Raw genomic sequence first — 14,299 nt, 5'->3', positions numbered from 1 at the left:
CTTCTTTTCTACCTTTATTTCAGTTTCTGGAACAGTCTGGAGGAGCGTCACGCTGTGTCAATTTGAAAAACAAAAAAAAGGTCTGCAGCTGAAGAGGATCCTCTCTCACCTCAGCCATGACGTCTTCTACCTCAGATCCATTACATCAGGTCCATTTTATTCTTTCTATTCAGTATTTCTAATAATGTAGAAACTAAAGCTGCCTGAAGTGGGGATGAATAGCTCAAACTGACATGAAAACAGCTTTTGTACCTTAGAAATTAGTGTCAAGGTTTGAATATTTGACACAAAATGTATCACAAAAGTCTCAAATTTTTTTCACGTCTTTGTCAAACTCTGTAATGGTCATCTGCATATTCAATGAATGTCTTTTCTATCTTTGGAGCTAAGTGCTTATTGTACTCAGTATTTGTGAAAATGTGAAAACACACGCCAGCTGACAGAGCGGTAAGTTCAGTTTGGAAATACAGCCATTTAGCCGGTTTACCCGTGTTTAAAAAACCTGCATGCAGCCGCTGACTATAAAATGTATTCATTCTGAAAATGGGCTTTGTTCCTCTTTATAGTTTGATGTGCAGCTGGTTTTCATGGTTTGGGCCTCTTTGTTCCAGTGCAGAGAAATGTTAAAACATACAGTGAGATTTTAGAAAACACCTAAAATGCTCTTGTGGCTTAATGGGAGAAAAACCTCTGCAGCAGTTTCAACATCTGGAGGAAACTGGAACCAGACAATCAGAGGCTGATAGAGCAGCAGATTAATGCACCTGTTTGACTGTCGCATGTCTGAAACTGTCCACATATTTCTGGCCATGTAGCACAGAATTCAAGTTTTCAAAAACTGGTGGGTTTGTTTGGATATTAGGCCTCTCTAAACCATATAATTTAATTCAAAATTGTTTTCGTAACACCCATTAAGAAATAGAACAACGTCCTCAGTTTCAGAGTCGGACTAATGATCATTTATGTGCATTTGGGGAGAATGATGAGTATTAAGAATACTTCCTCTGGGATTAGTCAGCTATACTCCCACGATTCATCAGCTCAGAACAACAACAATGATGTAAATCAGCATCCAGAGGCAGGCAGACCATCTCAGGCCTCTACAGGGCCGTGACAACAAAAGCCCGAGGGGCGAACTCAGTGTCTTTCTCAGCCTAACTTCCCCGCTTACAGACTCAAAAGCTCGGGACATTCAACAGGACAAAAGGGGGGCGTGGTAGTCCGCTCCCGAGGGGGTCGGGAACCAGCGGGGGCGGGGGGGGGGGGGGGGGGGGACAAGCAAACTAAGGATGAGACGTCCATCATTCTCCAACAGTAAGACGGTACAGAGAGCAGAGCGCCTCAAGATCCTGAATCTTCTTACTTTAGTCGATTTTAGTTTGATTTCAGCAAATATTCTTAAGATTTTCAAATGACCTCTTGACAACTCACTGTAGACCGATGAAATGTGAAGCAAAGACTGGGAAACCTTGGATGAAGTTTGAATGCTCGTTTGTGTCAATGCAGAAAAATTCAGGTGCCCACGGTTCTGACACTCTGCTTTCCCAAAAACTATATCGTTGAAAATGCACTTTAGTGCCCGGAGTGGCAACAACCTCATCACCCAGAAAATACTGACTCAGAGGCATCTTAGAGCGCTTTAGAAAAACGATAGGAAAACGACTGCACTGGAAACCTCAAAAATGAAGATTTCAATATTGAATATTGAAGAATCTTAACATTTTTTAGATTTTTTAGATTTATACCGTAAAATCACAATTGCAGGTTTCCATTAACCCTCAAACACGAAAACATTTTCCAAAAAACGTTTCTGTTCTAAAGAGTTTCTATGCTCACATGAGGTGATGTTTCATGTGATTCAAAAAAAGCCGTATTTTGCAAAACCACAACGGAAACTCTTTTTAGTCTTTTCCAGGTCACATGATGCTATGGCTATGTGCGTGTCCCCTCATGATGCAGCAGGAGCTACAGAGCTGTTATTGCGTCACATAACACGCCTACGTGGCCTTGGATTGAAATAATGACGGCTAGTTTGGTGGCTGCAACAGAAATAAAGCTGCTAATGTTTTGAACATCCATCGCCATGGTTACTGGGATGTTATCACCAGAGGAGAAGTCACTCAGTAGAAACACACTCATCTCACAATTTTTGTTTTATCAGCATTTTGAAAATATCACTTAAGTATTGTGCAAATCTTTAATGGAAACCTGCCAAAAGATCCAAAAATCCAAAGAGACACTTTTTGTTTCTTTTGTCTGACCAACGGTCCAAAACCAGTCCTCACGTCCGAGAAGTTGGATCTTCTACGTATTCTGTTTTACCGATAAAGTTGGAGGCATTGTGAGACTGTGCGGATCAACATTCCTGCTTTAAACGGGACTAAGAACATCTGAGAGCATCTGGAGCCCAAAGACCTCTGAGTCTCTTTGTCAGGAGTCTTGTTTCCTTCTGGGCGTCCAGGTCTGAGTGTGGGAGCCAGCAGGGATTATCTCTCACTGCTCAGTAGGAGCTCCTCCGCTGAGTTTTGGGGAATCCCTGGAACAATGTTTTCCGCTCATAGAAGGACATAAATCCAGCCTTAATCCCTGACCCGGCTGGATTTAGGTCTGACCCAGTTTGGAGGAGGATTCTGGTGGGTTTGAATTTCTCATAAACATCAGTGATACAAAGGAAACCTGCAGAGGTAATGCTACTGACGGGAAACACATGAAATTAAAACTTTACTGCCGCTGACTCGGTCTCCATTATCTGAGCTCCTATCGTCATTCACAACTGAATAAAACGTCTTGAATCAACTCCAGTACCCAAAACCCCTGACACGACAGAGCGCCTCATTCTAGCATCGCAAAAATCGATTTCAGACTGACGGATCAACAGCAGTGACGTCTGGTAATCTTTAACTAAAAGAGAAATCAAAACAGAGAAACTACTTCTCGTTATGTTTTACGTTCCAGCCTCCGTTAGAAGAACAGTCACAAAGCTCACAGACCTGCAGGCTCCCTCTGAATTAAGACGGTCTGCTCTTGAAACTCAATGTGGATCACTTTAGTTCTGAAAGCCATCGAGTCCAATAAACGAGACGACAAACAGGAAACACCGGAGGGACTGACTGTTCGTCCCGTATGTCGCATTATATAACTACACAGCATTAATGACAATGATGGGATCTTTTCGTAGTTCTTCAGAAATAAGATGTCGCACATTTGTTGATCATCGATTGGTAGAAAATGACGTGTTCTGGTCAGAACTCGGTTTTCTTCAAATGTGCAACTTGATTTTTTGAACTGAGATTTTCAACAAAGCATAAATAAGCTTTAACAGTTTTCCCAATTAAATATAAGCATGCACTTTGTAAACTGCAGCGGTCCACATATTGATTTGATCACACTTAACCCTTTGAAACCTCAGCAAATTGGCTTTATTGTTTTCAAAAACATGGACAGAAGGCAGCAACTTAATAAGAACTGCACCAAAAATCATCAAGAATTTCCTAGAAATTGGCAAAACAAAAAACAATAGCAACATTTAAACAAAACAAAAGCAACAAAATGACCAGGGAAAAGAAGCTTAAAAATTATAATAATTCTGTAAAATTATTTTTAAATATACGAACATGATAATAAAAATATAGTTTTCTGGAATTTTCCCCCTGGTTTTTCAAAAATAATTTTCAAAATCTTCTAATTTCTTTTAACTTAAATAAATAAAACCATTTTGCTCATGTTTGGAAGGTTTAATTGCTTATGAAAGGCGTCTGAAAACAGCACAGAAAAAGTGATGTCAATCCAGGTTTACCGCTGCAGATCTATTTCACCATCTAATTTGCTGTTTTGGTCCAAAAAATCTAAACTGATCGAGCAGGAGAGTTGGATATAAATGTCTCATTTAAAAACACCTTCAGACATCCGAAATTTTCCTTGTATGCCACTTTCTTCAGTGAATAGTAACAAGACATTTGTGTGCAAAAGACTGCAAATCAAACTAAAGACCAACCTGGATGATAAAGAAACTCACCTAACGCTTCTGTAATGTAGCTGCACACAGACGGCTGCATCTCGCCCCATTCCACAGCACTAAACCCCTCAGCTGGACGCTTAAACCTCGTGCAACAAGCGCGCGCTTGAACGCAGCACTGCCCATTTAAAAAATCATGCATCAGGTCTCACCGTGCATTCTCGCTCAGAGCTTCGCCTCCTTCAGGGTTTGTCAGATCAGACAGAAACAAATCAGAAAACGACAGAAAACTTCCCAGAGCTGCTGTCTGCCTGCCTGTGAGCGGCTCAGACACACACATTCACACACTCACAAACACACACACACTCTGCCACCACAGAGTCAAACAAAGGCTTTCAAACCCAGAACTCCACTCCCCTTTTTGTGTGGAGAGGGAGGGCCGTGGTTGCCATGGCGATGCGTCTCCTGCTGAGGCTAATTTGTGCTGGCCACTTGTAGGGCCTGACAGTGTGTGTGTGTGTGTGTGTGTGTGTGTGTGTGTGAAAGAAAGAGCAGGCTGTTTACATTCAAACGTGGTGTGGTGACTTTTGTGTCCGCTCAGAGCAGCTCACTGGTCTGATGAACTGGTGCGTCGCTGCCTCAGACTGGCTGAACTGGACTGAACGTGAGCTCATCATCAATCAGCTTCCCGTCGCATCATATCAACTGTGATCTTATCATTTTTTAAAAAATATTTCTCATTGTATCCCAGTAAAAAAGCATATTATGGAACAGATTTTAAGGTAGATTTGTTGCTTCAGATCTTCTGCTGCTGGGTTTTAAGATACACACAAACAAGCTTTTGTTAATATGCACTGAAAAACCTATTTATTTAACCTGGCTTTTCATAAATGTAATCTTTAAATCTCAGAGTTTTATATATATATTTATATATTTCATTATTTTGACAGCCTGTGCAGGACCAGTCGAAATCAATGGACTCTGATCAGTCTCCATAGTCACTTGTTATTACTGTCAAAACACGCACACAAGCACGTGCGCACACACACACACACACACACACACACACACACACACACACACGAACACACGAACACACACACAAACACACATACACACAAGCTATACTGCTGCCTGGGATGGTGGATGGTGTTGCTGCGGTGACGAGCGACTGCATCATTTGATGAGCGTAGATGATGAGGATGACAGCTTTTAGTGAAGGAGTGAGTGTATGTGTGTATGTGTGTGTGTGTGTGTGTGTGTGTGTGTGTGTGTGTGTGTGTGTGTGCGTGTGTGTGTTCACGTAAGCATGAATTGGAGTTGTTGTGCCAAACACAGACACAAAGGGAAATGTCTGTAAATGCCAACAGACTGAGATAAAGTGTACAAATCAATAAATATATAACAGTTAAAAGATAAAAAAAGAAAGAAAGAAATAAAAAAAGAGTTCATCATGTATCATTTACCAGCTGGAAGCTTTTGATGAGCTCCTTTCTGTTGCCAGGTACTTCTGACATTTGTCACAGTTAGTCCGTCACAAACGGTGTTTTTTCATCTCTCTCAAAGAGGAGATTTTTAACAGGAGAGAAAGACAGATTAAAAAAAACTCATACGCAGTCACATTTTAGGTTTTGTATATTTTAGCTAATCCAAAATGAGCTTATTTCTTTGTTTACATTCAACCTGAGTCAAAGAAAAGAATTCAAAAGATTTCACGAGAAACTGAAGTTCAGCTGGAAGATTTAGGCCACATTTAGATGAGAACAGACCTACAGAAAACAGAATAATCTTTCCTTTAAGTTCATATGATAACATCGTGAAAAAGATCCTCATATACGTGGATCCACAAAAACAACCGAAAACACTGTAAATAAATATAGCAGAATTTTCCTTTAAGGAGTAGTCTTGTATAAATGTCTTCTTTGGTACAATAAAAGGTTAATATCTAACCAGAGAGATTTAAAACAAATTAAAATGTCACAGAGAGAGAGAGAGACTGCTATCAGACTTCACTTTACTGCACACTGTCCCAGTGTGTGACTATTAGAAAGTGTACGATACATGCAAAAATGTGTGTGTGTGTGTGTGTGTGTGTGTGTGTGTGTGTTTGCGTGTCTATGTGTGTCCTAGTTGTATTTGGAGCCAACAATCTGTCCGCACTATTACGCATTCGGTCAATATATTGATATTTCCACAGAGACTCCACCAACCATCTGCAGGAGTCTCGTGACCCTGCAGGCCTTCCCAACACACGTTACATCGCTGCCCCCGAAATCACTGCTGGTCTGTTAACCCTTTGAAACCTGAGCCAATTGGTTTAATTTCTTTTAAAAACCAGGGGAGAAGGTAACCAGCAACTTAAAAAAAAGCTGTCCTAAAAAGTGCTAAAAATGAAAAATATGTATGTATTTGATTTTAAGATTAAAATTAAGATTTTAATATTTTTTCTGTATGTTTTTTTTCTGTATTTTAAATGTTAAATTTTTTTTGTTAAAAAAAGTTTTTTTTAAGTTCCCTTTTTAAAAAAACATTTTTTGTGTAATGTTCTTGTCACCTTTGACTCATTTGTCTGCACTTCGTGGGACATTTCTTGCAAAGTCGGTTATTGCTTTTTTCGCACATCAAACCGAGTTTCAAAGGGTTAAAGAGCTCGTGAAAGGTACCTGAAAGAAAACTAATGTCAACACAGGTGTCGAAGGGTTAATCTCACGTTCTTAAAATACTTTTTTAAAATGTCAAAAAGAAGAAAATAGAAAAGCTGAGCCTGAAGGTTTCTGAGTTTGCCTCCTCTTTTCTCTCCTCCCCTCTGACACCTGCTCAGAGTCGAACTGGCAGGCGACAGGGACGCCTCTCAGGGGCTTTTAGGGGCCACGTGCCGTGTCGCTCTGACCCTTGTGTCCCCTGGGGACCCCCCCCCACCTCCTTCTCTCACTGAATTAAGCCTCATTCAAAAGTCATCATGGCGCCTTGTTTAACATTCGATCAGAAGAGGAGTCCAGACGGTCGTGTTTCGCCTCATAAAAACACGCCGGCTGTCCAGCTGGTCTCCCACAGGACGCGACGGATACTCACAAGAGCGCGTCTTATCTACGGTCCCCGTTATCTACCCATCTGTTTGTCAGAGAAGAAGAGAAGAAACTGGCCTTCAGACGGAGCGAACTAAACTCGATTTTCCACGTTAATTAGTATCTGTATCTTTCCATCTTTAGAGTGACTTTATAAGTTTTGATCTTCAGAGCGGCGGACTAAAGAGGCGGGTTTCCATTAACCCTTTAAGATGTGCAAATTGAAATTGGGAATACAAAATACGTCAAATGGTAACGTCAATTTAAAAAAAAACGTTTTTATGCTCACATTAGGGTGGTATTTCATACAATTCGAAAAAGCAAAATTTCACAAAACTGCAATGGAAAAACATTTATTGGCTTTTCTAGGTCACATGATGCTGTGAGGTCACATGATGCTGTGAGGTCACATGATGCTGTGAGGTCACATGGTGCTACGTTTTTGTGCTTGTCAGTAGGAACTGGCTCCCTCATGATGCAGCAGGAGCTACAGAGCTGTTATTGCATCACATAACTCTGAGAAAGTTGAGCGGATCATCTGGAAGTTTTAAATCCACACTTCCTCTGTGAAATCGTGGACTATCAGCTCCCAGAAATCCCTCATACGTGGCCGCTCCCACGTATAAGGGGCTCGCCTTTCCATCATGGCTCCATAACACGCCTACGTGGCCTTTGATTGGAAATAATAACAGCTAGTTTGGTGGCTGCAATAGAAATAAAGCTGCTAATGTTTTGAACGTCCATCGCCATGGTTACTGGGATGCTATCACCAGAGAAGTCGCACAGCATCACTCAGTGGAGACGCAGTCATCTCGCAATTGTGTTTTATTGACATTTTTGAAAATTTCTCTAAATTTTTGTGCAAATCTGTGATGGAAACACACATGGTGATGATGACTCAAAACCAAATTTACAAATCAGTCAGTCAGTACCCAAAAAACATTGAGATTCTCACACACACACACACACACACACACACACACACACATGGTGACGGACAGAGGGAGCCTCTGTGTCCGTGCGGATTAAAACTCCCCACAGATGACGGACAGAATCACATGAAGTCTTCAGTGACGGTACAGACACTTTACATCTGCGTCACAAACCTCCGAGCGTGCACATCTGGCCGGAGTGGAGTTTATTAACATTCAAGCTCACAGTTAACAACTGAACTAATGCAGAATTTACATTAAAAAATAGAACTATGTCTTTATATGAGTTTTACAACATAAAAATGAAAATGTATAAAATCACATATGAAAACTGCACACATGCACCTGTGCATTTATACTCATGCACATCATTCACCTACATACAAACACACACACATTTAAAAAATCCATGAAGACAGTAACATACAACACTACAATATTATGCAGCCACAGAACCCCCAAAACTTCAGGTAGGTTACAGAGGGTGGACAAAATAATATGAACATCTGACAATCAAATACCAAAACCCTGCAATTATTCTCTGAATCAACATCCGTTAGCTTTGTCACTTTTCTCCGCCATAAAACAGCTGAAAAACAGCTGATGCTGTTTTGTTGGTGGACAGTTTGATCAAATCCAGACTCGGGAACTCCAATCTACCTCCCTGAGCGAATTACACCTGAAAACTTCCCATTTTTTCTCAACTGTTATTATTTTCACAAACTTCTTTTTCAGTTGGACTTTCTTGGTTTGCAGATGACAGTCTATGGTATATGATAAAAATGAAAACCAAGACATTTCTGCACTGGGAGATACAATCTTTGCCAGCAAAAACTGCTTTACAACATCTTCATGTCCTTAGCAGTCAGTGCCTTTACAATGACGGTCTTTTTTGGGAATTACATCAGAAACCACGTGGGTACAGAAAAATGTGCAAAACGTTCAACATATCAATGAGTGTCGACCAGACGACTGATTATCCGGCAGAAATTCTCTGGTTGCAGACCCTCACTGATGACCAAGCGTGGGAACCATCGATAATTGCTGACATCAGCAATCAATACGAGTGTTTCCGAGCCGACCACATTTCGACTTCAACTTGACTCATCTGACATTTGCAACGATGCTGCTAATGAAGCGACGAAGCAGCCAGAGAGATGTCGATGAGACGCTGATCTATGAATAGTCGTGCCGATGAGTCAGTCAGTTTTTAAACCACAGACACGTGATGTCACCTTGAGAGGATGTTTTGACGCCATCTTTCGTAGAAATGAAATACAGAGCAAAGGGAGCGGCGTCTGATTGGTGCGAAGAAGAAAAACCTCCAAGACTGATAAGAGTCAGCTGTCAATCAAGAAAACACACCCAAAATCCAATACTGTGCTAAGCTTGTGTGGATTAGCCTCAGTCTCTGTTCATAAAGGATTTCTTAAAGCCTCTGGGAACCTAAATCACCAAAAACGTCCTTAATATGTAATTTAGGGTCTTACATGTGTAACAAAAAGCATAAAAAGTGATCAGACATTTGCTTTGATCCAAATTTGAAATATTGTCATTTTAGTGTTTTCACAGTTTCCTGAAGCTGCGTTGATTTCGGTGCGGTTCTAAAAACGTTCTGAGAATAATGCAACCAATGCACTGTATTTTTAATGGCAATTTTTATTATTATTTTAGTAATTAATTTTACCTTTCTATTTTATCTCTTTACTCTTTTATTTTAAATCTGTATCTTTTATCATGTTTTTATATGTTATTGCTCTGTAAAGCACTTTGAATTGACCTGCTGTATTAAAGACATTTTCAGCAGCAAGTTTTCTTTTAGTTCCCAGAATGTTCTTCTTAAATTTAGGGTAACATTCTGTATTAACAACAAAAAATGTGACATATGATTTTCATTTTAAAATGTTGTGTAATCTCAGTCATCGTTCTGAATGTTGCTTTGACGTTTTTATAAAATAACATTTAATGATCCGTCACCTCTCAACATCACCAAAACATTGTCTGAATGTTGCAGAAATATTATTAGAAATAATAAACATCCTTAAAACGTTCTTTGAACATTAGATTAAAATGTTGTCTTCAAAAACTTATTGCAACTTGTAGGCGACCTTAGCCAATGTTGTGGGAACGTTCGTTAACTCACGGAGAAACAGAACGCTCCGAGGCGTCAAACAGCAGCTCTCTCGTTTTAGTGCAGAGCGTCAGAGTGAGTTTATGAACGCAGCCAGAGTCAGAGGGCTGGAACAGACAGAGCCGCACCACGCCGACTCTGCTCTGCTCCGTGGCTGTTGTCATGGAGACGAGACAGCTGACAAAGGTGGTTTCCAAGGAGGTGTCAATCAAAACGTGATCTGCCCACAGTCTGGAGAAACGCCGTTAACCTCAAAATGAGCTGTTTCAAACATTATTTTCACTCAGATTTTTGTAGACGCTCAACTTTGATAAATTATCTGCATTCTTACTTTTTTTTTAGACACGTTTCCAGAAGCTTTAAGAAATTTACAGCTTTATCACTGCATAAACAAAACTGAAGTGCGATATTCTGTGAATGTAGATCATCTGCAGTCAGTGTCTGGAGTCGCGGTACACACGGTGAATCCCACCACTAGCTCCTGTATATCATTTGTGTACATTATCCACGTACTCTCCATTCCTTCAGCCTGTTGCTAGGCAACCTGGGGTCAAAGGGCACCAAAAAGGGCCAGACGCCTCTCATTCCTGTCTGCGGCTGGTTGTTGGGGGAGGACTGTTTGATTATGAAAATGACGAATGATTCACACACATCCTGTGATACTTGAGCGCTCTGACATCCTGATCGCCTGATGTGTGCGTGTGTGTGTGTGTGTGTGTGTGTGAATATCAGCACTCACCTTGTGTGTGTTGGGTTTGATGCATCGGATAAAGTACGGGTTGGAAGTGCTGAGCGTGGCCATCAGAGAGTGCAAAGAGTCCTACAACAAAGCAAACACGTCTGTTAGTGATCAGACCGTCGCACTGCAAAATCTGACGAGACGACGGTACATAAAATAATCTCAGAAACCGACTGCTGTCGAAAATGTAAGTAAATATAAGTATTAATCTTCATTTATGGTGACTTTTAATCTAATTGTTAAGTTTCCTTTTGATTTGGCTGTGTTAGCTGGGTTTCCACCACAGATTTGTGCAAAACTTAAGTGATATTTTCGAAATTTGGATACAATTTTACAAGCACTCTTCCCCGATTATTTCCTTGTTCGTTTTCTTTTCTTTTTTTCTTTTTTGGGGGTTATTTTATTTTTAAATGAGCTTTCAGGTGATTTTCTAGTACTTTTTAAAAGGGTTAAGACCAGAGAGCAGTGTTGTGTTTCAGTCATGGTATTTAGCACTGATCGTGTTTGACGAACTCTCAGCAGTAAACATGTTGTTGTTGTTGTTGTTGTTGTTGTTGTTGTTTTTTCGTGACTCACCTTAAACTGGGAGCTGACGGTGGGCCGTCGGTGCTTGGAGCTGCTCTTCAGAGTGTCCTGTTTGTTTCGGCTCAGTACGTGTTCAAACAGATCGTAGACAAAGTCCAACCTGACAAAACAGACAGAAACAGTCAGAAAACACACACATGTTGCAGAATATGTGTAAACACTAACAAACACACAGATGCAGACGAGGCAGAAAAGAGCTTCATGATTTAAAGTAAAAATAGTACTTACCTGAATGTGACTGATAATGCACCATATTGATGGTGAACTGCATTTACATAATGTCATTTAAATCTATTTTAACTTTTTTTTAACGAAAACGTCCTCCTTTTAAAAAAGCACACTATGAATGTCTATCTTTATATTTGTATGACCAAAACACTCAAAAATATTTTTCAGTTTTGATTATTGATGATTAAGATGATTATTTATTCATTAATTTTTGTTTTATTTTTAGTTATTTTTTAAAATTCATTCATTTGATCAATTAATTAATTTGTTCTGAAAATACACATTTTTCTTGCATGTCTGCGCTCTGTATATCCTGGCTGTTAAACCCATATCAGCCATATCATTGGAATTTTAAAGTGATGCAACAATCTTGGTGTCATTGCAATAAGACATGGATTTTATTTTATTTTATTCTTTTAATAAGTATTTTTATTTATTCATTTATATGAAATGTATTACTTTTTCATTAATACCTGTTTGGTAACTTATTTGTGTTCTGTTGAGTTCTTGTCTGTTATTTTTTGGTTATTCCCTGTGGAGCAAGCCTGCGGGGAGGCTAAATTCTTCTAAGAAAATAGTTATTTCTGGATCAGAAAAAGTGTTCGAAAGGTTAATTGAATCAATAGATTGGATGAAGTGAGTCACGGCCTCCACAGGCTTCTTACTTTATAAAGAAAAGTCAGAAATGCTGAAATGTACCTGCTCTCCCTCAGCAGGTTGAGGATGTCGTCTCTGAAAGTGTCTCTGTTCTTCTCCAACATCCCCCTCACGTCGTACACCACCTGCAACAGGCCACCGGGGGGCGTCAGAGAGCGTCACAGAGCAAAGACAAGAGGAGCGGCTCCTCCGCATGTATTTAAAACCGTGTTCTTTAACACAAAACTATAACGAAATCTGAAAAACAAAGGCAGTGCCGGCAGTATCTTACCTCTCCTGCATAGTGCTTGACTCCAAAGTAATGCACAGCAACACGCGGCTTCACGTAGAAAGAGTTTTTCTGCAACAAGACAACAGAAAGAGTTAAAAAAACTTCTGCACACACACACACACACACACACACACACACACACACACACACACACACACACGCGCGCGCCCTCTGTATATCAAAAACTACATCTCAGAGAAAGAGGAAAACTTCAGATGATTTCACGTCACATCTGTAATCTTTTCTCCAGCTGTTTCCTGCAGGCCGAGCTGATGGACTGTCGATACGGATCATATCTCTAAAACTTTGTTCTCACCGATGTTGTAAAATAAGGAGCTGTTAACAAGATTAACGCCACAAATTTGTGAGGAAAAAAAAATATTCTGAGTTTGTAAAGGCGTAACTTTGTAAGAAAACTGAATCAGAAAAAAAGTAGTGTTTTTTTTTTTTTTTTTTTTTTGGGGGGGGGGGGGGGGGGGGGGGGGGGTCGGTAAAAAAAAACCCACTTTGGATCAACCTCACCACACAGACGCTGCCACCTGATGTGTTTTATGCCTTTTTTAAGGATGAACTCATCATTTTAAACTGGATTTAGCAATAAGGAAATAGCTGCTCCTGATTTCAGAGCAGAATCATCAGAGAACATCTGACATTTTTCTTAAAATTTTGTGACAATAATCTCAGAAACTCTTTTTTTTCTCAGAAAATTGCCCTCCATTTTAAAAAAAAAATCTAAAATGGCCCTGTTATGAAAAAAAGATTGTGTGAATAAAGATGTGACTTCCACCGTCACCCTTTGGACCCAGTAGAAACAGTCTTTATGTTTCTGCTATGGAATATTAAACAGTTCTTTATTTGATCATAATCCACTTTAATGAGGCTGTAAAGTTTCCATATGAGCTCGGCCAAGAAAATATTTGCTCAGATATTTACAAGTTCTCATATTTGTTCAAATTAAAGACTTCTGCCTCGTTACGTCAGTTTAAATCAAAACAAGCTGTTTGCTCTACATTCAAAAGCTCGCAGCTGAACTCAGATCAGCTGACAACATTAAAGGTGGATTACGCAGGACTGTCGCTCACAGATTCACTCCGCTGGCGTTTTATTTATCGCTAAATTTATGTTTTTTTAGCACCGTGTCTCCGGACGCCTGCCGCTCAGAGTCTGGTCGTCATCTTTTTATAAAGTCTCAACCTCACCTGCACCTGAGCGCTCTGCAGGTGCACGTCCATAAACGTCACAAACACAGCGAATGAGAAAATAAGCAGATTTAGAAAATTATTTGTTCTAAAAGCGAGGGAAACATGTCTAGAGAACAAAGCTAGGGAAAAAAATATTTAAGATGATCATGAATATATATTTAAAATTATGTTACAAAATTACTATATTTTTAAGCACTCGGGTCATTTTCTTGTTTGTTTTGTTGTTTTTTTAACCTCTCTTTTTTCTTTTTAATTTAAAAAAAATAATCCAGGTAAGGAAACATGTCTAGGGAATAAAGCTAGGGAAAAAAAACAATATTTATAATTAAATAATTAAAATTATGTTACAAAAATATTAGATTTTTATGCACTTTGTATAGATTTTTTTCCTAAATCTAATTTTTTTTTTTTTTTTCATTATATTATTTATTCTCAAAAAGAATTTGGTAATTTTCTTGCATTTTATTTAACTGTTGTTGTTGTTGTTTTTTTTTTTTTTTTACAAAATGTTTTGTAAACAAGTCCTAAAATCTT

General features: G+C 39.4%; 1 protein-coding gene across 1 annotated transcript in view; it reads right to left on the bottom strand.

Annotated features, from left to right (window-relative positions):
- myo10 (myosin X) overlaps window positions 1–14,299 on the bottom strand; it is a 127,445-nt gene that overhangs the window by 16,468 nt on the left and 96,678 nt on the right. The window contains exons 16-19 of the mRNA XM_042497410.1: window positions 12,564–12,632; window positions 12,335–12,417; window positions 11,399–11,507; window positions 10,823–10,903 (exon numbers count right to left, since the gene is read on the bottom strand). Coding sequence (XP_042353344.1) covers window positions 10,823–10,903; window positions 11,399–11,507; window positions 12,335–12,417; window positions 12,564–12,632 — 342 coding nt within the window. The remainder of the gene's footprint in view (window positions 1–10,822; window positions 10,904–11,398; window positions 11,508–12,334; window positions 12,418–12,563; window positions 12,633–14,299) is intronic.

This window comes from Plectropomus leopardus, chromosome 12 (assembly GCF_008729295.1).
Source record: "Plectropomus leopardus isolate mb chromosome 12, YSFRI_Pleo_2.0, whole genome shotgun sequence".
In the NCBI taxonomy this organism is placed as follows: Eukaryota; Metazoa; Chordata; class Actinopteri; order Perciformes; family Serranidae; genus Plectropomus; species Plectropomus leopardus.
This window is presented reverse-complemented; position numbering and strand designations above follow the sequence as displayed.